At 48.5% G+C, this 24,509-nt stretch overlaps 2 protein-coding genes across 2 annotated transcripts; both read right to left on the minus strand.

The window, feature by feature from the left end:
- Positions 1-6,820: 6,820 nt before the first annotated feature.
- Positions 6,821-9,988, minus strand: LOC133905170 (putative polyol transporter 1). The gene is made up of 3 exons (XM_062346897.1): positions 9,700-9,988; positions 9,133-9,479; positions 6,821-8,096 (listed from the first exon to the last, which is right to left on the minus strand). The coding sequence occupies exons 1-3, from the start codon at positions 9,830-9,832 to the stop codon at positions 7,098-7,100; spliced, it is 1,479 nt and encodes a 492-aa protein (XP_062202881.1). The 5' UTR covers positions 9,833-9,988; the 3' UTR covers positions 6,821-7,097.
- Positions 9,989-22,451: 12,463 nt separating this feature from the next.
- LOC133904901 (polyol transporter 5-like) lies at positions 22,452-24,509 on the minus strand. The gene is made up of 3 exons (XM_062346544.1): positions 24,189-24,509; positions 23,750-24,096; positions 22,452-23,652 (listed from the first exon to the last, which is right to left on the minus strand). The coding sequence occupies exons 1-3, from the start codon at positions 24,328-24,330 to the stop codon at positions 22,699-22,701; spliced, it is 1,443 nt and encodes a 480-aa protein (XP_062202528.1). The 5' UTR covers positions 24,331-24,509; the 3' UTR covers positions 22,452-22,698.

Genomic DNA, 24,509 nt, shown 5'->3' on the forward strand with positions numbered 1-24,509 from the left:
GGTACCAACTTTGTACCCCATGGGTGACATGTTCCGTAATCGGGAGGCGATTGGATGCATAGGCAAATAGGCTATGGAGCTGGCACCCTTTGCAGTGAAGTTTGTGGCCCGTTCGGCCATCAAATCATAGGTCCTAGCTGATTTCATCGCCGAATAGACTCCCCTGTTGGAGGGCTCCTAGTGGCCCTCCCAAAGGTGTGTGGACAATGTACACTGACGAAGCCGTTGGATCCACCGGCACTGGTGCCAAAGCCATCCTCATCTCTTTGGCTAGAAAGCGAGCCACGTTCGTCGCCCACCTCAAGTTTAAGATGACCAACAACATCGCCGAATACAAAGTCATCCTCCTGGGGCTCCAGAAGTCTTGCACCTTGGGAGCCACCAGACTCGTTATAAAAATGAACTCTCATGTCATTGCTGGGCAACTTGCCAAAATCTTTCAGGCTCGACATCCAAACCTAGTGAAGTACCTCAAAGCCATTCGAAAGGTCGAGGGGTCCTTCCATGGTATTTCGGTATGGAGCATACCGCACACTGATAACCAAGAGGCTGACGCCTTGGTTAAAGCTACCACTGGGCGCAGGGACCTTTCACCAGGGGCTTTTCTCGAAGTCCTCCATGAGCCAATGATGAGCAATTATAATGGAGCCGCCACCTCCGTCCTCCCCCTTAGCCTCCCGGATTGGAGGACCCCCCCCCCCCCCCTTCTTCTCCTTCCTAAAAGGAATGGAGGAACCTGATGACCCCGTTGAACTCTGTCGCATGGAGTAGCACGCCAGGGGCTATCTTCTAGTGGGCGGAGACCTCTACAAAGTCGGAGTCTGTGCCCCCTCCTCTGCTGTGTGTCCAAGGAGCAGGGGGCTAACCTTCTTTGGGAGATACACGAAGGACTCTGTGGCAGCCACCTCGCGCATTGCACCCTCCCAAGCAAAGCACTCCGCAAGGGGATATACTGGTCCACAATAATGTCCGACGCGGAGGAACTTGTTTGCACCTGCTAGGGGTGCCAGCGGATGGGATGTCGGAGCCACAAGCCTCCGACCCTGCTGTAGCCGATCGCTCCCATTTGGCCCCTGGCACGTTGGGGAATGGAATTGATCGGACTGTTTCCCCGAGCCAAGGAAACCACCGATATGCGGTGGTGGCCTTGGAATACTTATCCAAGTGGATCGAGGCCGAGCCCCTCACAACAATCACATCTAAGAATGTCCAGAAGTTCTTTTGGAAGAATGTCGTATGCCGCTTCGGCGTCCCACATCAGCTCATCGTTGACACCAGGACGCAGTTTGACTCTAGCCCATTCCAGGAGTTCTACACTTATCTCGGCATCAAGCTATGCTTTGCCACAGTTCGTCACCATAGTACAATGGGGCCATCGAGCACGCCAACAAAAACATCCTCTCTGGCCTCAAACAGCACCTCGTCGGCCTCGCCAAGCGATGTAGGTGGAAGAGCTACCGAAGGTGTTGTGGTCCCTCCGCACCATGGTCATGTGCCCTACCGGGTTTACCCCCTTCTGCCTACTATTCAGTAACAAGGCCATAACTCAAACCGAAGTCAGGGGATGCTCCCTCCGAGTTCATCTCCCAGAGACCCAGGGAGAAAGAAAGCTATCACTTGACCTCACTGAAGGCACGAGGATCCATGCATTGTAAAACCTCAACCACTACATCATCGAAACTAAGGCCCAGTATGATCGCTAGGTTGCACCACGGACCTTCAAACCCAAAGACCTAGTCCTTCTATGCGTCTTGGCCTCAGGAAAGTTGCAGAACAAATTGGAAGGCCCTTACATGATCCTTGAATCCAATAGGCCTGGCTTGTATCATTTGATGGACATGGAGGGGACCCCCTCGAACACGCCTAGAATGCGGAGGCAGTCTGCAGATATTATGTGTAGCGCCTTCCCCCTCCTCATGGTGTAGAGGACCACTGATGTATGTAAGCAGCAATGTACCCTTGCAAAGGCCTTGACTATATTTTGCAATTACATGGTTGTAGAACATCACCCAAGTGCATTCTATATGACTCCGCACCTCGAAGGCCACAGGTCTTGATCGCATCGAAAACTACACTCTCCACACCTCGAAGGGCACATGTCTTGGTCGCGTTGAGCTCTAAACCCTCAGCACCTCGAAGGCCATAGGCCTCGGTCGTGTCGAGTCCAAAACCCTCCACACCTCGAAGGCCACATGCCTCGATCGTGTCAAGCTTCAAACCACTTCGCACCTCGAAGGCCTCATGCCTCGGTCACGTCGAGTCCCTAACCACTCGGCACCTCGAAGGCCACAGGCCTCAGTCGCGTCAAGTCCCAAACCACTCCACACCTCGAAAGCCACATGCCTTGATCTCATAGAGTCATAAACCCTCTGCACCTCGAAGGCCACAGGCCTCGGTCGTGTCGAGTCCTGAACCACTCCGCACTTCGAAGGCCACAGGACTCTGTCGCGTCAAGTCCTAAACCCTCTGCACTTCTAAGGCTATAGGCCTCGGTCGCGTCGAGTCATAAACCCTCTACACCTCGAAGGCCACAGGCCTCGGTCGTGTCGAGTCCTAAACCACTCCACACATCGAAGGCCCACAGGCCTCGGTCACGCCGAGTCCCAAACCACTCAGCACCTCAAAGACCACAAGCCTCAGTCACGTCGAGCCATAAACCCTCCGCACACCGAAGGCCACATGCCTCGGTCGCATCGAGCAATATACCCTCCGCACCCTGAAGGCCACATGCCTCTGTTACATCTGGTCCCACATCCCCGCATTACGAGAACAACGCGCTAAGGTCCCTATAATCATTACAGTCACTAGTATGTTGCATCTTGGTTGGAACACCCAGTTTTAAAGGAATAAAATCGGGCACAACACATGTATGCCAGGATCAAGTTTCATACATGCGTTTACATCATCAGAGTATCATCACAGTGTCATTATTATAATAACGTATTTAACTTATTACAAAAGGACCCGAGGGTTAAAATAAAACACAGCAGAACTAAAGATCTTCAGCGCCAATGGGGCTTCCATCTTCCACATGCGTCAACCGGGGGCACTCCAACCTAGAACAGCAACTCCTGGTCAAGGTCGTCTTCATCAAAGGTTGCAGCTTCATTGACTGCTTCTGAACAGTAGTAGAAAGCAAGAGAAGGGACAACGGGTGTGAGTAGAAAAATTTACTCTGTAAATGAAGGGAAAACATACTATGGGGCTTAAGTCAAGGAAAGGTTAGACACGGTTAATTGCACTAAGCAAATTTTAACCTAATGACTCCAACAACAGGCATCCTATTTTCTAAGTGTGAAGACACCACTATAACAAAAAGATTGACTCATCAGATTCCATCCGACTACCAAGATTCACTAGGTAATTCCATTACCCGGCTACCCAACCAACCATACCAAACCCTGATCCCATCTAATCCTGAAGAAGTCCAAGTCCGCTCTTGTCTGTGAGTACGGCTGATCGACCAGATTGATACTCTGCAGAGTTTGCACAGCTTTTCCCACGAGTCATCATTCCCGTGTTGCTTCACACTTCTGGGGTGTGGAGTCGGGGTCTCACTACAAGGCCTTTACAAAGCTCCTGCCAACTTGCAGGCACCCACTGAGGTTTCACCGCTAACAAACGATTACATTGCTGCAAAAGCCCTCTCTTGTGCCAGTCAACCGTCCAACGGTGCCCACAGAGTTAGAGAGGTGGCTAATTAGTTGGCTAGGCTGTACCCATATAGGCCTCGTGGTGGTGCGGATTCACTTGGTTACATGTTCAAGAACCGGTCCTTAGGACCCCACACAAGAACAAACACAAGCCTATTGTTCAGCACCACCTCAAACCAACCATCCTGTTAGGATCCCTCTACAAGATTATCATACCTGTTTCTGGTTACATAGACATTAGTTAAGATTAACATTTTCTCTAACTATGACTGAACTAGCATATACTACCCATTTTAACCCATAGTTAAACAACAACGACAAAGGATAATCATACAAAGCTAGTAAATCTTAACATAGGATTCCAATTTAGACAAGCATGCATAGAAAGAAAAAAATAGCTACACATGAATCCTAAAATAGGGGCAAAATGTTCAAGGACACTTGCCTTCAGCAAAAGGATTGCTCGGAATCTTCAAAAGCTGGATCTTGCAGGTTCACGAACTGCTCACCTCCTAAACGGCAGACCGAAAAAGCACACAAGAGAAACCACTAAGAATAGTACACCAAACAGTAATAAAACTATGTTAAAAAAACCCTATAAAAAGATTCTACACGACACTACGAGAATTTGAGCACGAAAATCATCCAAATTGGAGCTACGATCAAAAGGTTATAAGTTTTTGAATTCTAGGAGCTTTTCTGTAAATTTTACTTTATTTCAGAAATTAAATCGATTTGTTTGTTTACTGAAAATCCTTTTTACTACGCAAGGTGATGTCATAAAGAAAAATATGAATTATTTTTTAATTGAAAAGGGGGAAAAGGGAGGATGGACCAGGTCCACGGTTTATGAACTGAAGGGGGGCTCAGTCCACCAGCCCACCATGGACCATAGTGGCCGGAGAGGCTCGGCACAGCGGCGAGCAGCCCGAGAGGAGGCTGGAACGGCGCTCCAGTGGCCGGGCTTTGCCGATGAGTGACGGAAAAACAGAGAGGAGCATGCGGGGGTTCTCACCGAGGGGTTCTCGAAGGCGAAGAGGCTCGGAGGAAGGCGGGCGACGGCGCGGTGCGACCTGCAGAGCTCAAGCATGGCAACGGGCAGTTTCTGGCGGCGGAGAGCCTCACACACCGGTCGGGGAATGTGGAAACGGCCCCCGCTCTCGGCTGCGGCACGGCCACCTCGCGCCACGCCGTCGCGATCGCCATGGCCGCCTCCCCTGTGCTCCATGAAGCCTCGGCCGCACCCTCGACCTCCAGCACTGTCGGAGGGTTAACTCCTGTCGCAGGGATCCGGAGGGACCTCTTTTTGAGATTCGGCCGGGAGGATGATTCTGAATATGTTTGCGGGAGAAATAAATGGGTGTAAATGCGATGACAGGTGGGATGGAAGGATTGAATGCAGAATGCAGTAAATGCACTGGAGGGATTTTTAGACAGGTTCGGGCCGCACTAAGCGTAATACCCTACTCCTGTGTGGATGCTATAAATACCCTGAGAATGTCTCTCAGGAATGTTGCTGGTTACAAGAATGTTTGTCTATCCTAGAGCTTTGGGCTCCTTGTTCTTCGGTGGTCTCAGCTTCTGTACTTGTACTGAGTGTTCTCGAGAGTCTATCTTCGCTCTGGATTCTTCTGCCTCCGAGGATGTGTGTCTTCCGTGCCGCCGGCTCTCTTAAATACCCACCGGCGGTAGCGTGCCCCGAAAGGGAGGGCACGAGTTTCAAGGCACCATAAATGGAAAAGCGGTCATTATGGGTTGCTGCGCGAAGTGACGGGAGGTTGAAAACGCGCCCCCCACCCTGTCTTCGGTCGTCATGATGGCGCTGGCAACGGGCGTCGTGGAGAGGGCCCATCGGGCAGCCGCAGAGCAGCCCGGCGTGCCCGCCCGGTCTTGTTATCCTGACACAGCAGGGCGGCAGGCGGGGCGCCTTGGGGCTTGCGATGCTATCCCGAGGCGCGCCGGATGACGCGGGACGGGACTCGTGCATTAAATGTTCCCACGCCCTTCTGCCAGAATGTGGCAGGGACTGACACCGAGCATGGCAGGAGCAGTTGGAGGTGACAGACCACGCGCCCTCTTAAATGCGGCATCGGGCCTTTCACTAACTGACACCTCACCGCTGGACCCCTGTGGGGGCCACTGACGAAGGACTTTTTGGGCCGTCGGGGAACCGAGTGCTTGGGGGGTCACTGTTCACATCCCCGAGCACTCTCTCTCCCGGAAAAGCCATCTCTCGGTCCTCAGGGAACCGAGTGCTCGAGGGGTCACTGTTCACGGCCCCGAGCACTCTTTCCCGAAATTGACTGTTCGGATCATCGGGCAACCGAGTGCTCGGGGGTCGCTATTCGCAGCCCTGAGCACTCTCTCCCGGAACTACCTTCCTTGGGTCCTCGGGGTACTCGGGTGCTCGAGGGGCCACTGTTCGCAGTCCCGAGCACACCATTCCCGGTACTCGGCTTTTCTGGTCGTCGGGGGACTTGGGTGCTCGGGGGCCACTGTTCATGACCCCGAGCACTCTCTTCCTGGTCACTTGGTCTTCGTAGATCATCGGGGAACCCGGGTACTCGGGGACCACTGTTCATGGCCCCGAGCGCTCCCTCCCGAGACTTAGTCTTTTCGTACCTCGCAGATATGATCCCCGCGGGAGGACGCTGCGTGGCGGATTGCTGGCCTGGCCTCGGGATTCAGGGACTCCTGGTTCCTGATTCATCAATAGGCACATATTCTAGACGGCAACCGCTTGGACATGAAGATTAGCAATGGCGGTGACTTTATGGAGGACCAGTGCTGGGGTGATGTCATCATCATTGGCGGCAGCCTCTTCGCTGGTGCGGGTGTTGGCCTCACCACGGTCGTGGGCGGCAGTCTCCTCACGGTCGCAGGCTGCGGCAGCCTTGCGTTCGCGGGCGGCGGCAGCTCTCGTTGGGCAGCGGTGGCCGTAGCCTCGGCACGTTGGCGAGCGATGGTGTCGTCAACCATGGCGGCAGCGGCAGGTGGCGTGTGTTAAGGTATGCGGAAGCGCCGGACGACCATGGTAGTTGGACGGCCATGCATTCTGCGCAAGGAGCCGGACGATCATGCATGCATGCGCAGGAAAGCAAGGAGCCAGATTATCTGTCTAACAAGGCTAGAAGATAAAAAAAAAAGGACGTGAGACTTTCTCGAAGTCTAAACAGGCCCAACTATGAATTTGAAAAAATCCAAACAATTTATAAATGGGCTCTCTACGAGGAGCAGCGTATAGCATATGCGCTGCCGTGTAACCGAGAATTAACCCTTCCAATCAAAATTTAAATTACACGTTAACAATATATTTTTGTATACGTTGTACAACCTCCTCCTTAGAGCAGTCTGATTGACTGTGATTAGTCCTACGCCCCTGGCATCTTACGTTCCCTCTTCCCCCGCGTCCACGCATGCATGTGCCCGCACTCGATGGCTCGGTCACGACGTCGACGCCGGTGACGAGGGCGCGGCGCCGGCATCGAAGAGCGCCTCCATCTCCTCGAGGCTTCTCCCCTTGGTCTCCGGCAGGCACGCGTAGACGAACACCCACGCCGCCGCTGCGCACGCCGCGAAGATGTAGAAGCTTCCGGCCATGCCCACCGCCTCGTACAGTGAGATGAACGTCATCCCCACCGCCGCGCTCATCACCCGGTTCACCGCCGTCCCCACGCCGGTGCCCTGCGCGCGAAGCCGCAGCGGCAGGATCTCCGACCCGTACATCCAGATCACCGGCCCGAACCCCAGCGAGAACGTCGCCATGAACACCGCCGCCGCCGCCACGCACGTCGCGGCCGCCCACCACGTGGTGGCGGCAGTGGGCGCGCGCACCGAGAGGCCGAGGACCAGGAGCGACGTGGCCATTCCCCCCGCGCTGGCGAGCAGCATGGGGCGGCGGCCGAGGCTGTCGGCGAGGAAGAGGGGGACGACGATGGAGACCGTCTTGGCGGCGCCGAGGAGAACGGTGGCGCCCAGCACCGCGCGCTCGGAGGTGATGCCGACGTGGCTGAACACCCGCGGCGCGTACAACACCAGCGCCGCCACGCCGCACGCCTGCTGGAAGAACTGCAACCCCAGGATGGCGAGCATCACGCGCCGGACGGCCGGAGTCGGCCGGATAAGGATCTCGCGCCACACGCTCGTCGACGACGCGCCGGAGCCGGCCTGCTTCGTGGCCTCCTGGACGGAGGTCACGATCTCCTGGAGCCGGCGGTCGGCGTCGCCCGCGGTGCGCGCGAGCACGCGGCGCGCATCGTCGGGGTGGCCGTGGAGGACGAGCCAGCGCGGGGTCTCCGGCATGACCAGCATGGCGGCAGCCGCGAGGAAGAGCGGCGGGACGGCACCGATGCCGATCATGAGGCGCCAGTTGAGCGTCTTGGGGATGCCGGCCAACGCGAAGTCGGCGATGTAGCTGAGCAGGATGCCCGAGTTGCCGGCGATCTGACATGGCACACATGTCAAGACTCATGTGCGGCAGATGTAACACTTAACAGTAACAACAGGAACAAAATCATAAAATTTGTGACAACAAGATGTTGAATTAAAATGTTATTACATTTACTTACCATTATTTGTACTCCACTATGCATCATGGCAAATTAAGCATGCAAAATTCGGTTTGATTTATAAGCTATTTGGAAAATTTTCATCCCGTTATATCCAATATATCTGATTTACCGGGCCTACCAATAGACCGTAGACAAAAAATTTACCTTATTTACCAGTATTTATTTGATTTTTTTAAATTTTGTGTAATTTTTGTTCAGTATATCTCATATATCCAATAAATCATGTGTATAAGTGACCTCGGATAAACTTTATTTACCGATAAAAAACCTGAGCACTCGTGCATGTACTACACTCTGTCTCTATCGGTCCTCAACAAATGTTGTACCACTTGTACTGCAATAAACTCAAGTCCGATTTGATTTCGCTCTTAATTAAATTATCAATCAAGTAGATGCTATATTCCGATGTGATCCAACTAACTTTCATTAAAATTTCAACAAAATTCCTACTTTTCATTTTAAAAAAAACACACGTACGGATCTAGTCATAAGCTTACCTATACTTCCTCTGTTTATGAATAATTGACACTTTTAACTAAAATTTTGTTTACAAATACTTGACAACTCACACTTTTTAATGCATACTTTCTTATACTTTCCTAAAATACCCCTACCGTGTTGTCTACCTTGTTACCTCATTACACGTAAGTTATGTATTATTGAGGGATATCTTAATCAAATTTTATTTAACCAATGATTGTTTAGATATGCGTGTTTAATTAAAATTGTTAAGTATTTGAAAACGGATGAAGTATTTGAGATCTCTTGTAACAAACTAACCACTTTCAATTAATTTAATCCACCCCCTAATTAGCAATCACCCTCCCCTAATTAGCTATTAGCCCATAGCATTAGCAATTAACTAGCCATGCACGGCGGAGGGACGTCGTCGGCTCGTCGCGTCGTACCTCGGGGATGGAGGAGAGGAACCCGCGGGAGGACGCCGGCGCGATCTCGGAGATGTAAACCGGCGCGACGACGAGGCCGAACCCGCACGCGACGCCGGCGACAAGCTGCCCGGCCATGAGGGCTGCGTACCCGTTGGCGGCGGCGGTGAGCGCGGAGCCCACGAGGAACATGACCGCGGAGAGCGCGACGGTGCGGCGCCGGCCGGCGCGGTCACACGCCCACCCCGCCGCCAGCGAGCCGACGAGGGAGTAGACGCTGGTGGCGCCGATGAGCACCTCCAGCTGCCTGTCGCTGACGCCGAGGTCGTCCTGCACGAACTTCTGCGCCCCGCTCATCACCCCGCGATCTACATGTACGCGAAGAACATTCAAAGATCAGGAAAATTTGCAACGAGAAACCAAATCGAGGCTCAAGATCGACTTTTTTTCCTATGTTTTATCAATAACCAAAATCGTCCACGCAAAACGAACATGCAAAGCGTGTACAGTACGGACGCTGTTCGTCATCCATGGATGGATTAGGATAAACATCGATCGAGGCATGCAGACCAAGAAGCTAGCGCTTACTGTAGCCGTAGATGATGGAGGTGAGGGAGGCGAGGAGGGCGCAGACGAGCGCGTACGTGCTCCCGGCGGTGTCCGCCGCCGCCGGTTCGCCCTCGGCCAGCAGCGTCGCTTCCAGGTCCTCATCCTCCTTCATCGTTGCAGATCGATCGCTTGCTAGCAATGCACTCTAGAGAGACGTAGCAAGCTGCTAGCTCTGCAGCGCGATGATTACTAAACTAATCTCTTGTTCCTCTAGCTAGCTAGAGCAAGTCGGTAGAGAACACAGAGATCGATCGACAGCTATATATATATATATAGGGACAACACGGCAGGGCATCGCCCAATGAGATCGCGGCGTGCAGAGCGGGCGCTCGATCGCGTGGTTGGATCCCAACCATTTTTTTATTTGGTTCTCTTTCTGATTTTTTTATTATCATATTTATTATTTTTTTATCTTCAACAACTTTATTTTAAAAAGATTTTTAAAGAGAAAGAAGATAATCTTATTATAGAAAGAATAAGCTTAGAATTTATTTGGTAAAGAAAATCGTGAAGAGAAACATTAGAATACTGAAGAGAACAAAAATTTCTAAAAAAAATTCTAAATCGTAAAAAAAATCTGTTAAACATAATCTTAATCTTAACGTGCTAGCTAGCTAGCTCTCTTCTCTCATTACAGGTCGTTTTAGACAACAGCACGGTCTCTGTATAGTTCAACGCAAGATACAGTTTGCTGTGGATACACCTGCGAGCTACCTAAATTGTAAAACTAGAGGTATAGTTTGTAACCAAAATGTGTGTGGCACCACATACCTTGTACCAATGCACAGTACCTCGAGATGGAGCGGCTGACGAGCCCCCGAGGTTTTGTGCCGCACATTGCACCTCTGCCTATGCAAGTGGGACCCATCAATCATGACGTCACCATCAACGAGCTTGGCAGGGACGGCATATGTTGTCTCACTCGCTTAGCTTATGTGTCCACGAATTGATGCGTTATTGATTGATTGGGCTTCTAACTTGCGTCTAGTCTTGGTAAGATGTAAGACGGTCGATCATGATTAATCAGGCTAATCTTAAGTCGCCTTTAATTTCTTTGTATGCCAATGACTGTGCGTGCTGAGTTGAAGTGTTTTGTTTCGTTTTGATGTGCTCGTACGGCTATCATGAGAGTATCCTTCCGTTATAGATACATATCATTTTAGAAAAGATTTGATCAAACTTTTAAAATATTTTTAAGAAACTTAAATTTTTAAAACTTTGACTAACAATAGTTTTTAAAATATTTAGTTTGAAAACTTTAGAATCATATGTTTAGATTTATCTTGAATTTTGTTTTCATAGTATCATAAATTTAATATATTTATAAATATATTCTAATAAAAAATAGTGGTTAAAACTATATATTAAATACCATGTCTTATTTAAAATAATATATATTATAACCGGAGGAGTACCTTAAAGCCTAATCGACTAGCTCTAAGGTGATTATATAAGTAGAGAGTTAAATGTAACTATACGTTTGTAGTGGTATGGTTAGATGCAACATTACGAGATTGCTAAACAAAGATCAAGTAAAAATTCTGGGGAGCCTGATGTCGCCACGGCCGCTGAGCACCCGCCCCGTGGCTTCGCGTAGGGATGAAAATGGACGAGATAAATTCCGTTCTGTTTCGATCTATTTTCTATATTTTCTCGTTCATTTTCGATTCCGTTTTCGAGAGAAAATATGAAAATAAAAACAGTTATGGGGTTTTTCCGACCGTTTTCGGATTTCTCATTTTTAATCTAGAATTTTTTGTTTTTTTAATTGAGATCAAACGTCACAAATCATAATGTAGCCTACATGCCAAGCCCTGCCGGCCAGTCCAAACATAACCTCTATCCCAAAGTTCAACTAGATCCCAGTAGTCCAATCTCAGTCGGCTGCTGACCTACCGATGTTGTTCAAGCTCTTACACCACCTCCAATCCTAGTCTTTGTGTGATTGTATGTTATATCGAGTACTCGAGTTACGATATGATAGTTGTTTTTTAGTTGATACTTATGTCATTACGTGGTTCATCTGTGTATGATATAAATTATTTTTTGTTGGTGTGAATTAATTATGTGTCGCATCGATGCTTGAAATCATTGTTCTACGGATCGGTGTTCTTATTTTAAATTATCGGTTCCTGACTGATACCCGCATATTTATGTTCGGATTGGTTCGTTTTTGATATCCCGATATTCCCGAGTTTGTACCGTTTCCGGTTTTCCCGTTTTCGATTTCGTTTTCGAGAGAAAATATGAAAATAAAAACGGTTAGAGAATTTTTTCGACTGTTTCGTTCGTTTTCATCCCTAGCTCCGCGTGGTCCGCGCTTGACTTTGCCGCCACGGCTGCCGCGCACGCGCCTGATGCCATCACTCTGCGTTGCAGCTTCGTGTCGTATGCGCTCGACTTCACCGTCTCCCGTGCTCTCCTGTCCCCCCAGCTCGCCGTCAAGCTTCTGGTACCGTGGCGATGCCGGCCCAGCATGATGCGGTCCTTCTTGCCGTGCCTGAGCCTTGCTGGAGGCGACTCGTGCCATCCCCACAGCTCCTCGTGCTGTCCTGTACGGCCCAATTCCCACCTCTAGACAGGACCGTCCATCAAACCTGCTTCGCGTATGCACTGCAGACAAAAATGTGGTCACTGGTTTCTGGCTCTTTATCGCATTAGCAGAGCCGTACATGAGAAATTGGGGCCCGTGCAAAATTTAAAATTAGGCTCGGTGCATAAAGAAAGGCATCTCTCAGAAAAGAGTACGAAGAAAGGTACTTCAAAATTTTATCTATTTATTATGTCGGTAACATAGCTTTTTCTAAAAATTAGATCTTCTAAAAACATCTTAAAACCCTAGTCTTAACAACTAATCAGTCCTTTAGATTAAACGTGCCATCCTTCTATCATTCCTTGATATAAAATCTTCTATTAGATCTTCATATGCATGCAAATTTTTGCAAATTATTATTTTCTAGTGTTATTGTAGCCAGTGAGTCTGTCAAGGGTTACTCTCTGATAATGATTTCGGGTATACTGGACAGCGGATGCGTAAACGACGTTTCAGGAATTGATGTGTGCGTGTACGATAGATTCAGGAACACAAAAAGTTATACAGATTCAGACCTTTCAAAGATAATAGCTTTACATCCTATGTGTTGTGTTATGAAGTATCTCAATTGGTTACAAAGGTAGCTCTAGCTGGTTGCCAGACTTGATTTGTCGTGTCCTACACATAGGGTCATCATCCCTTTATATAGTAGGGAGAAGAACTTATATGTAGGTCCAAACAAAAGACTCATGCTCATCCTAATATCTAACTCAAGCCATAATTACGGATGACAAGGCGTGTCCACTTGCTCGGAGGGCTCAGTATATCCCGTCATCGTGCACCGCTGTGCTGGTCTGTAAAGTCTCACTCCGCAGCATTCAATGCCATGGATGGGATAATGCCCCTCTGGGTCGTCCCCGACCACTTGTTTGATTGGCCTGCTGACAACGTCCCATCTGTCGTGCGGCGCCGCGTCGACCTACAAAGTCCTACTCTACAACATTTAATGCTACGAGACGGGATAATACCCCTCTGCACCGTCCATGACTTCATCCACTGGAGTTGGCGTCTGGGGAAGGAAAACACTTGAGTGGATGTTAATATGCGATTGGATAGGTTATGTCAGATCCAGCCTCGCGACTGGTCGCAGATTTATGCGATGGCGCAGGGAGACTGGTTGTGTATACCTTGTATTGGTCGCGGGAAACATATCCTGGTCATGCGACCGACCAATTTTAGGAAATATACGCATCTGTATGTTATATCCCTCGCGGGACCCATTTGCCAGGGTACCCCTTTACTCAATACACCGACAGTAGTTCCTAAGCTTCCCTGTGATCGTGGTCCGGCCTGGTCACACCACTTGGGCTTCGGGCAAACGTAGTCTGCCTAGGGAGTGGCCATTGACGTCGTCAATCCTCAGAGTTCAATTCTGAACTTCGCGTCACGTGGAGAGGTTTAAGTATCCTGAGAGAGAAAAAGAGGGTATGAGAGAGAGACATTGATTGCCGCTGGACCTGAAAGACTATTGGTTCCTTCTGTGCGCCCCCTCGAATTTTGAGCGGTTTGAAAGCCGCGTTGATTGGGGCGCCGATGTGATATAAAAAAAGGAGTGATTGATGGCCTTTCGAACTACCCCCTCGCCTTCCTTCTCACCTTCAAGCCTTTAGTCCCTAGAGTCCATTCGCCTCCATGCCGTCTCGCATTCTGCTCCGTAGTGTCGATAGGCCCTGAGGCCATGGCGTACTCCCCTCCCTCATCGACGTAGATGTCGATGATCTCGGATGGCTCGACGGGGGCAGATGGCGTGTCCACTTGCTTGGAACAGGACTTAGCGGTTGTCGTGGATTTGGTCATGGGTAACCTGATCAAGTTTTTCAAACTTGCTGAAACAACGAAAATGCGCCCCCATACCTGACGTGCCAACTATCGAGGGTTGGTCTCTAACAATGATTTCAGGATATGTTGGGCAGCGGGTGCGTGAATGGTGTTTTAGGAATTGATGTGTGCGCGTACGATGGACTCGAGGACATAGGGAGTTATGCAAGTTTAGGCCTCCCGGGGGATAAAAGCCTTACATCCTATATGTTGTGTTATGGAGGATCTCAATTGGTTACAGAGGTAGTTCTATCTGGTTGCCAGACTTAGTCTGCCATTTCCTACAAACGAGATCCTCATCCCTTTATATAGTAGGGAGGAGGAGAACTTACATGTGGGTCCAAACAAAAGATCCTTACTTATCCTAATATCTAACCCAAGCCATCATTACAGAGGACAAGACGTGTCCACTTGCTTGGAGGGCTCAATATATTCCATCGCCATGCGCCCCTATGCTGGTCTACAAAGTCCCACTATGCAACATTCAATGCCACAGGATGGGATAATGCCCCTCTATGCCATCCCCAATCACTTGCTTGATTGGCCTGCTGACAACGTCCCATCCGTCGTATGGTGCCGCGTCGACCTGCAAAGTCCCACTCTGCAGCATTTAATACTACGAGGCCGGACAATGCCCCTCTGCACCGTCCATGACTTCGTCCACTGGAGTTGATGCCCGAGGAAGGAAAATACTTGAGTAGATGTCAATAAATGTGATTAGATATCTTGTGTCAGATCTAACCCCACGACCAGTGAGGCCGGTCGCGGGTTTATACGATGGCGCCAGAAGACTGGTTGCGTATGCCTTGTACTGGTCGCAGAAACCATACTTTAGTCGTGCGACTGACCAGTTTTAGGAAATATACGCCTCTGTCTGTTATATCCCTCGCAGGGCCTGTTTGTCAGGGTACCCCTTTACTCAATATACCGACAGAGTCTTTCTAGCTTGTGCCGTAGAACCATGGGGCGGAAACACATGTGGCTTTGACTGCTCTACTAGTCTATGAAACGGGGCGGCGTCCCCACTCCGCAATCTCAAACTGACCAACTCTAAGTCTACAATCGACCCCGATGCACAACAGTGGAGAACAATGCTTGAGATATGAGAATGAAAACACCCGATAAAAAATAAATGAGAGATTAAGGTTGAAGATAGCGCACCTATTCACTGCCAACATATTTATTTTCAAGAATTTGTGAAGAAATTAGCTATGGAGAGGAGTGTCGAATATCTAACTATAGGGCATATATGTATAACGAGTATATCATATATGGATAGGATACCTTGTTCGTATCTTTAACGACTCTGGATATTGCGGATCTGAATCTGCGGGACCCAGTATACTCAGAGATCACGAAGGCCATACTAGGAAGGTCTCGATCAGGTTAACCGATTTGAGTACGACTAGTATTCAAGCTATATTCGATTATCTTGCCTTGATCGATAAGACGAAGGACTTCTCATCGATTACGCTAAGATTCAGGACAGTGCCAGGGCCTATATAAGGCGGAGACCCAAACCCTTGAAAGGAGAACTTTGACAAAACCCCACAACCTCCACGGCCTAGAACAATTCAACACAACTCAACTTGACGCAAACAACAAGACCATAGGAGATACTCGGAGATTTCAATTCTAGTTTAGTTTAGATCCGATCTACTCCTTGTAATAGGTCTAGCCACATTATCTGTACTTGAGAGAATACATATACATCAATGGTCATACAGGACGTAGGGCATTACTCTAGCTGGAGGCCAAACTTGTCTACATCGCGTGTTTTGTTTTGTACTCGATCCCTGATCTCGAAGATACTCCAATCTAATTACGAATACATTGTGAGAAATAAATCTTTGACAAAGAAAATTAAGATGGGAATTAATTTCACAGAGAAAGTAATATTTGTATTGTCGTACGTCGCTACTACGTTTGGGAAGAGAAAAAGTAGAGGGAGAGAAAGGGGCGTGCCTGTCTTGGAAAATTTGCGGGAAGTAAAGAGGTGCAGGTGTAGGTTGGTAGGTTTCTAGGAGGTAAGTAAATGCTCTCCTTTATTTATTATTAAAACTTTTTGTTTGTGCTAATAATTTCTTATTATATACTACTACTAATTACTAGTGTTTAAAAAAATGGGAGTTCTAATTTTTTAAGCCTGTGCAGGGGCACACCCTGCACATGCCATAGGTACGGGCCTGCGCATTAGACGCCGACGGAATCCTGCGCATTCAGTTTGGATCGGCAGACATTTAGAGGTTGGGGAAAGGTTTCATATGGGACGACACATAGGTCAGCTATGAGGATAATCATAGATTTGATCTACATATTTGGTAGATGTAAGGTGACTTGATCTTGCAAAACTTGGAGATGTGTTATGTGCTTGTGTCAAGAGATGGATGTTATGAGGTACGGTTGACGGCAGCTACCAAGGGGGAGGAAAAAGGGCCTGGCAATAGAGGTGGATGTGACCAATATCTTCGATGGGACTCAACCGACACGCGCACTGATGAGGCAATTGGGCGATGGCGCAATTGGGCACTAGGTGGGGATGGCTCAGGCCGGAGGTGAGCACTCACGATCCAGTTTGGATCGATGGACATTTAGGGGTTGGGGGAAATGGTTTCATATGGGACACATGTCAGCCATGACAATAATCATAGATTTGATATACAGATTTTTTAGATCTAAGGTGACTTAAACGTTGCAAAACTTTGAGATGTGTTAAGGAGAAAGTTGGGAGTGCGGATTGCTAGGGACTGTTAGACTTTAGATCCAAGGGTTCAGAATAGGTGACTTAAGGATTTGTAAATTCTAAGTCACCTTACAACTGAGCATACTTTGATATGGTGGTCTATTCTCGACCGAGCGATGCATGGACACAATCCCGACTTAGTCAGTGGACAAAATAAAGCTCTGAATTGAGCAGATGCTGGCTAGAATTAAAACAAACTGCTGACGCAGATTCGGATGTACTACTCCGTTTTGTGACTCAATTGATCACTCATCAAAAACGACCGGTGGAAATCAGACAACTTGAGGTGTGGACGAGGCGAAAGAAGAGAAGTTGAGGCCGGTAAAACTCCTGGCCTGCGACGTCATCCAACGCTGGATGACGTCGACGTTGTATACACTGGCCCAACAGACCTCTCGCTTCGATGTGATCAGCTGGAATCTTGGCCAGTTTGTGTAGGCACTGCTCGAGCCAATGAAAAGTGTATCGCACTGATGCTAATTTCTCCTGCAGGAAGGAAGGAGGGCCAAGGAATCCCAATCCAGCGACGTCTGTGTTTGTGTCCAGTCCAACTGAAGGAGACTCTTCTTACTTGTCTTCTTGCATCTGCAATGTGTGCTGAATACGATTAGCAAGATGCATGGATTTATAGATAACCTCGCTGCGCGAGTAAGGGCTAACCGCTTACTTTTTGCCCTACCGAAATTGAGAGTGTTCTTTTTAGAGGGATCATGAATAAAGAGTTTGTTAAAAGCATTCTAATTGACATTACTAAAACCTGCTTAGGAATGGGCAGCTTGGCCCAATTTTTCTAGGATATGATCATCCTAGGGCTGTAATCTGTGCAGTGCATGCGTCTCCGTCAGTTTTGTTAGAGATACTGTAATCATGACTTGCATCCTCGTGTAAACTATTGATAGACAATTTAGTTAAATAGAGTTTCACACTCCGTGAAAAACTAAGAGAGCTCAAGTTCTTGACTATAACAATCCAGCAACGGGTTGTAAAAAAAATATGATAAAAAATGTCTATTCATTTTCAAATTATAAAATTAAAAATGCAAATGTCCCGTGGTCCCTACGCGCGATGCAGGGACGGCACAGGAGTTCGATCGCACAGCCATGGTGGGCCCCACTGGCAGTGCCCGTGTGGGCCCAGATGGTACGAGTTCCATCTCTCTCTGCCACATGCTTGTCGGTAGATCCAGAGGACAGCGCCGAGCTGGATCGTAGGGCTGTCGAAGTTGGTGGATGGATCTGTATTCAAGTGAAGTGCGTGCGAAATGTTTGACGACGGAAACCAGTGTCCTTTGTGAAATCATGCATCCAAAATTGACAAAGAATATGATTAATCAAAACGATGGAGGCAAAGCCCTGTTATTTATTCGTTCGCTTTAAAAATCACAAGCTTTTAAGAAGATTTCTGAAGTCAATTTTCATTAATTTGCTACAGGCATGCATGTGATGTATGGCTAGATTTACAACATGGACAGGCAGTGACGGAGGTAGAGAACAAGTGGGTGTACACAAGCATAATAACATAACTGACAATATACAATTAGATAAATATTGTACGTATTTATATATAATATTAAACTACTTATTAGTGACATTTAGGATTTTAGAAGTGCCCAGCATACTCGGAACATCTCCACCAATGCAGACATGTCCTTAATAATTTTGCAAGTAGTGAGTTTTTCTTTTAGAATCTTGGTACAAAAGGCGACTTGAGTTTGCATTTCGTTTTTCCTATTTGATTATTTAAGGACAGGAGTACCAGCTCCGATCTCATCTGACGCAGAAAGTAGTAATGTTGTAGTAGAATATTCTCATATCATGCGTTTACACAAAAAGTAAACACTCCACATGCTTGCAAGTCAACCTGCACGACCAGAAAGATGCACGCAGCTCACTTTTTTTAAATAAAATACATTTTTTAGTGGAAAAAATTAAAGAACTTGTTAACCACGGCTGTTGAGTCGTACATGAGGCAGATCGATCATTCGATCTAGACTCTCTCACATGACAATGAACATGAATCGGTTGTCTCCCCCACATGAGAATAGATTTCTTTGTAAGTAAAGACTAAATTCCGAGCATACTGGCATTTGCGCTCCTGTTTGCATGCCTTCTGCTTTGTTCGATGTGGAAGACCGCAATTACGTGCGCCCATGAGAACGAGATGAAGGAGATCTCTCCAGAAGTTGTTATCCATTCAACCTTATCATTTACCATCAGTGCTCCTCTCCCACTCAATTTTATCCTCTTTCTAACCACTCTCTCTCTCCAAAAAGCATAGTATCCCTGTTCAACCTTATCATCTCCCACTCAACCTTGTCCTCTTTCTACCGGCTCTCTCTCTCCAAAAAAACATAGGCTTGCTTGCAATGGAGTTTGCCAGCCCTCTCCTCTTTCTAGGTTATTAAGGCTATTGCTCCAGGCTGCGCTCTTCATCTAGATCTAGAGAGGGAGCAAAGGGCTGCAGCACCAGCGCAAGCTCTGAAATGGTGTTGTCCCTCCACATTCATTGGGCGTGGAACCACCATCTATGTCTGTTTCGTTCCCCTTGGAATGACATCTTTCATCAAGCATAGAGTTGTCTAATCCACCTTTCTCCACGCATATCGCTAATCAGGGAGGATGCCGGATGGTCACGCATCACCTGGCGTGGCATGTGCAATAGCCCCTCCCCCCAATATCTCATTCTCTTCTATGCTCTGCCAGTTATCTTTGCATTTTATACAAATTTGCCTATATACTGCATCATAATTGTCTAGCAAAGTGAATTAAATTGCTTTTCTCAGTTTTGTTTGCAGTTCTACCAATTGGCCTATACAATGTTTAAAATTTGCCTAGCAAAATACATAAAACTACTTTTACATTTTGTTTGTAGCTATCCAAATTGTGCTCCTCAAATCAATAATTTACATGCAAATCTTACAGTGACTTTTGTTTTTTTTATCTTAAACTTGAGCTCTATTGTTTCAACTAAAATAATTTTTTTATTTGATTTTGCCTTTATGATCTTTGAATTCATACCGATTTGCTTGCTCCTTTGTTTTATCTTGCTTCAGAGCTTATTTTAATTTGCTTACAACTTTTAACAAAAATGCCTATGACCTGTGTGAACAAGGAATAACATATGCATTTTCCCCAATTTTTTTGTTTGCTTTTGCCGCACGTTAAAGTGGGATATGAAAAAAATGCATGCAGCCCGGAGCCCCGGATGCTAAATAAAATTGAGGATAGGAAAAGGTCTACATGCCCAAAACAAAAGGCGAAGAGTGCATTCCAACCAGATTTTTACCTAAAAGAAGTGTGCATGCCCAACCAACAAATCCTGCGCGCCCGAAATTTAGCAAAGTCCATTTGGCAACTTTGAATAGATTTTGTCAGTGTCGTTGGGCCTCCAAATGAGTCCTGTTGGATTTGTAGCTAACCAGCTATTACTGCTAAAAAAGAATTGGGACAATGGAATTTGTTCCGTTCATCATCCAACAGCGAATACGCAGTTTGAGAGAAGATCACGGCAACACCGTGCCAAAGGTTCCATTTCTCGACCGGTTACATGGCTTTCAGCATGTGTCCGTAAATTAAAGACAAATTTAATGTGAGAAAAAAATGATTGAGATCTGATTGAAGTTTTGGCCAGATACTGGTAAATTTCGGTTAGTTGCCATTTTTAGATTGAAAAGTTTGGGCCATAAAACAAAATTTGGTTAGGCTTATGTGGTATCAGTAAACGAAAATGAGTCCATTGCAAGAAAAAAGTAGGTCAAATGAGTCAGCGACAAATTTTAATAGGGCCCATAATTGTAGCAGGATGCTACGGCCCAGCAGATTACAGTTCTTGGTCACTTCCAAACCGAACTGTACATAGGCCAACTTGTGTCACATTATTTCGGCCCACTCACTCCTGATTAAGCCAACACGAAACAAAGATAAAAATCACAAGGAATTGTTTGGATTTTTTATTTTTAATTTTCAATCATTTCAAAAAATTATAAAAATAGGTCCTTGTCACCTATTCAGTGGGTGAGATTTATATCTTGCTCCTTTAGCAAGCAAAATTTAAATACCACCCGTTGAACGAGCGATAAGTGATATGGCAAACAGGTGGCTGTGTAGAGATTCTTCTCCCACTTTGAGTGGGAGAGCAGTGTTTTCATAGACGATAAACGCTAAACAGGTGATCAACCTTCATTTAGCCAATAGTCGAACTACACGGTCGATTAGGTGACCACGGCTGGCCATCGAGTAGCGTTTATACATTGACTAGTCAGACTACATGGCCGTTTAGGCGAACAATATGGGACCCAAGATAGAAACATTTCTCGTCCTCCTGGTCTTGGTGGGAGAGAGATTTCTCTCCCTTTAGTGGGTGAGAAGGTATTTTTTTATTAAATTGGCATTTTCATCGAGGCATAGCAAATTTTATGTAAGACAAGAAGTTCTTTCAAAAATTTGATCAGAATCAGTTTCATTAGATAGGAAATTTGTATTGACATATAATGTGGATAGAAGATGTCTAAGGTTAATACAAAGACCGCGGTACTACATGATTTCAGATAGTAGAATGCGGGGGATAGAACGGAGAATCTATTACGTGGAGCGGGGATATTTCTCCCTTCTCGCATGTGTGGCTTCGCTCTTTTCTTCTTGGTGACGCAGGAAAGCCTAACGTCTCTGAAGTAGTTTTTTATACCACTGAGGTTCGTCCTCTTATCTCTTAATTCCTCTTCTTGGAGGGTGGCGTTTCTCATCCAACCTTTGAAGGTGATCATCCTGCCGCTTTGCATTCCTGTTTTTGCCATAGACGTTCGTCATGCCGCATTCGACGTGCCTCCTATTTCTGGCATACTTACTCCATCCTAAGACGTACTCCCCTTTGGAGGAACAATGGTTGAGTGGTGTTGAAGGTAGGGGGAGGCAAGACAGCAGCCTAGACAACATCAGGTTAGCATGACGCAGACGACAAGCGTAGATCTGGTGGCGGAGATACCATCGGAGACTAGAGGAGGATGACAGGGTTGAGCATGGAAGGAAGGTGGGGGTGCGAGATAAAAGAAAGAGAAGAGATGCGACGCGAGGTTTAAGACCATGGGAGATGGGACAGCCCAAAGCTGTCGGCTGTACAAAAGGAAATTAAAAAAAAAACAGTCGATTGAGAGATAGAACGTCCTGAAAACAATAGACAACCCTGATGAGATGCGATGACACAGACAATGCTGATTAAATCCGGCCAAAACCTGACTTTTTACTGCAGAATTGACAGTGAGTGCTGTACAAAGGATCATAAGATAGGAATTGTTTGACTCAAGGCATGTTTATATAGGATCAAGTAGATGAGCTCGCAAATGATGATTAAGATAAGCTAGATTGGCCAATGTCGGTTTTCAGAACCAAATTGATTACAAAGTTCAGACTTGTCCAAGAGCAGAGTTGGAATGCAACAGTTCGTGGTAAAGTTTCTGGGATTCTGCTCAAGAAGTGGTCTTGATCAGCTGATACTGTCCCTAACAATAGTCAAAGGTGCACCTACCAATTTCTAAAATTTACCGCGAGCAAAATTAACATTCCGGAAATCAACGGAACAGTCTGATGAACAGCAGAATCCTTTATTTTCGTCCTCCTGTGAAGAAAGAATACAAATTTACAGTGTTGCAATTGTATATGCATGTCACAGTGTCAGTGACCAAGATCAAGACACATCTCCAACAATGGCAATTGCAATGCCGCTGTCGACGATCAAGATCAACACCCAGATCCCAAGTCCCAACGATGGCAATGGCAGTGCCACTGTGAATTGAATTCATGGACGGATGGATCATATGCATATCAGTATATCACTTGGTGTGGAAGAGCTCCTCCATGTCCTCGAGGCTCCGTCCCCTTGTCTCCGGCAGGCACGCGTAGACGAACACGAAGGACGCGGCAGCGACGGCGGCGTAGAGGTAGAACGCCCCGGCCATGGTGATACCCTGGTAGAGCGAGATGAACGTCATGGTGACGACACCACTCATGATGCGGTTCACGGCGGTGCCGAGCCCGGCGCCCTGCCCGCGCAGCCGAAGCGGCAGGATCTCCGAGCTGTACACCCACGCCAGCGGCCCAAACCCGACGGAGAAGGCCACCACGAACGCCACCACGGCGGCCACGCTAAGCGCTGCGACCGCGGCGTCGTCCTTGGCGCCAGCGAACACCGCGAACAGGGACCCCAGCACCAGCAGCGACGCCGTCATGCCGCCCGTGCTCACGAGGAGGAGAGGGCGCCGGCCCACGCGGTCGGCGAGCACCATGGCGATGAGGATGGAGCCGGCCTTGGCGACGCCGAAGAGCACGTTGAGGCCCAGGAGCAGGGTGTTGGACGTGACCCCCGCCATGGCCAGCACGCGCGGGCCGTACAGCACCACCGAGTCGATGCCCGACGCCTGCTGGAAGAACTGCAGCGTCAGCACGATGGCCAGCACCCGCCGGACGTCGGCCTTCGTCGCCAACTCTTTCCATGCGCCGCCGCCACCGGTGCCACCGCCGTTCACGACGTCCTCGATCTCGAGCAGCCGCTGGTCGGCCTCGGCTGGCGTGTCCGACGTCTTGTCGAGCACGATCTTCGCCTCTTCAAGCCGGCCCTTCATGGCCAGCCACCGCGGCGACTCCGGCATGGTCATCACACCGGCTGCCAGGAACACCGTGGGCACCACCCCCGCCGCGAACATCACCCGCCAGGACAGGTGCACCGGCAACCCCGAGAAGACGAAGTTGGACACGTAGCTCAGCATCACCCCACTGTTGATAAAAATCTTCAAAGAAACAAAAAGAAACCAATTTTAACACAAAATTAATCAAATTGAGGTCCGATGCGTTTTGGAAATCGACGCGGTCTTCAAGTCTTCTTACCTCGGGAAGTGAGGTGAGGAGGCCGCGAGACGACGCGGGCGCAATCTCTGCGGCGTAGACGGGGGCGATGACGAGCGCGTACCCGACGCCCACGCCGGCGATGAACCGCCCCGCCATGAGCACGGCGTACCCTCCCGCGAGCGCCATGGCGAGCGGGCCGACGAGGAAGAAGGCGTTGGCGAGCACGATGGTGAGCCGGCGGCCGAGGCGGTCGGAGGTCCATCCCCCCAGCAGCGCGCCGACGAGCGAGTAGATGTTGATGACCCCAGAGAGCACCTCGATCTGCGCGTCGCTCACCCCGAGGTCCTCCGCCATGAAGATCTGCGCGCCGCTCATCACCGCCACGTCTGCAATGCACGCCGGAGCAACTCAGCGCGTATGTACATATCTGCACACACACATCTATGCAAAGATACTAATCTAGCAAGATGACACGTACTGTAGCCCATGAGGACGGAGGTCATGGAGGCGAGCACGGCGCAGAAGAAGGGATACTTGTTGCGCTTCGCCGGCGGGGCGGCGGCGTCGGGCTTGGAGACGGCAGCCAGCAGCGGCGCCTCGGCGTCCGGCCGGTGCGCCATGGCTGGCTCAAGCTGCAGCGTGTCCCTGGCGGCCCGGTGTCTTGGGCGTATTGGTCGCGGTCGAGTTCTCCTGGGATCCCGGGGCCGTCGCGGGCGTAGATATGGATGCCGGCCGATGACATGGCGGTGGACGGGCCACGCGGCAAAGGGCGTGGGCGTGTGTGTGTGAGGTCTTGAGC

This window comes from Phragmites australis, chromosome 22 (genome assembly GCF_958298935.1).
Source record: "Phragmites australis chromosome 22, lpPhrAust1.1, whole genome shotgun sequence".
NCBI classification, from domain to species: domain Eukaryota; kingdom Viridiplantae; phylum Streptophyta; class Magnoliopsida; order Poales; family Poaceae; genus Phragmites; species Phragmites australis.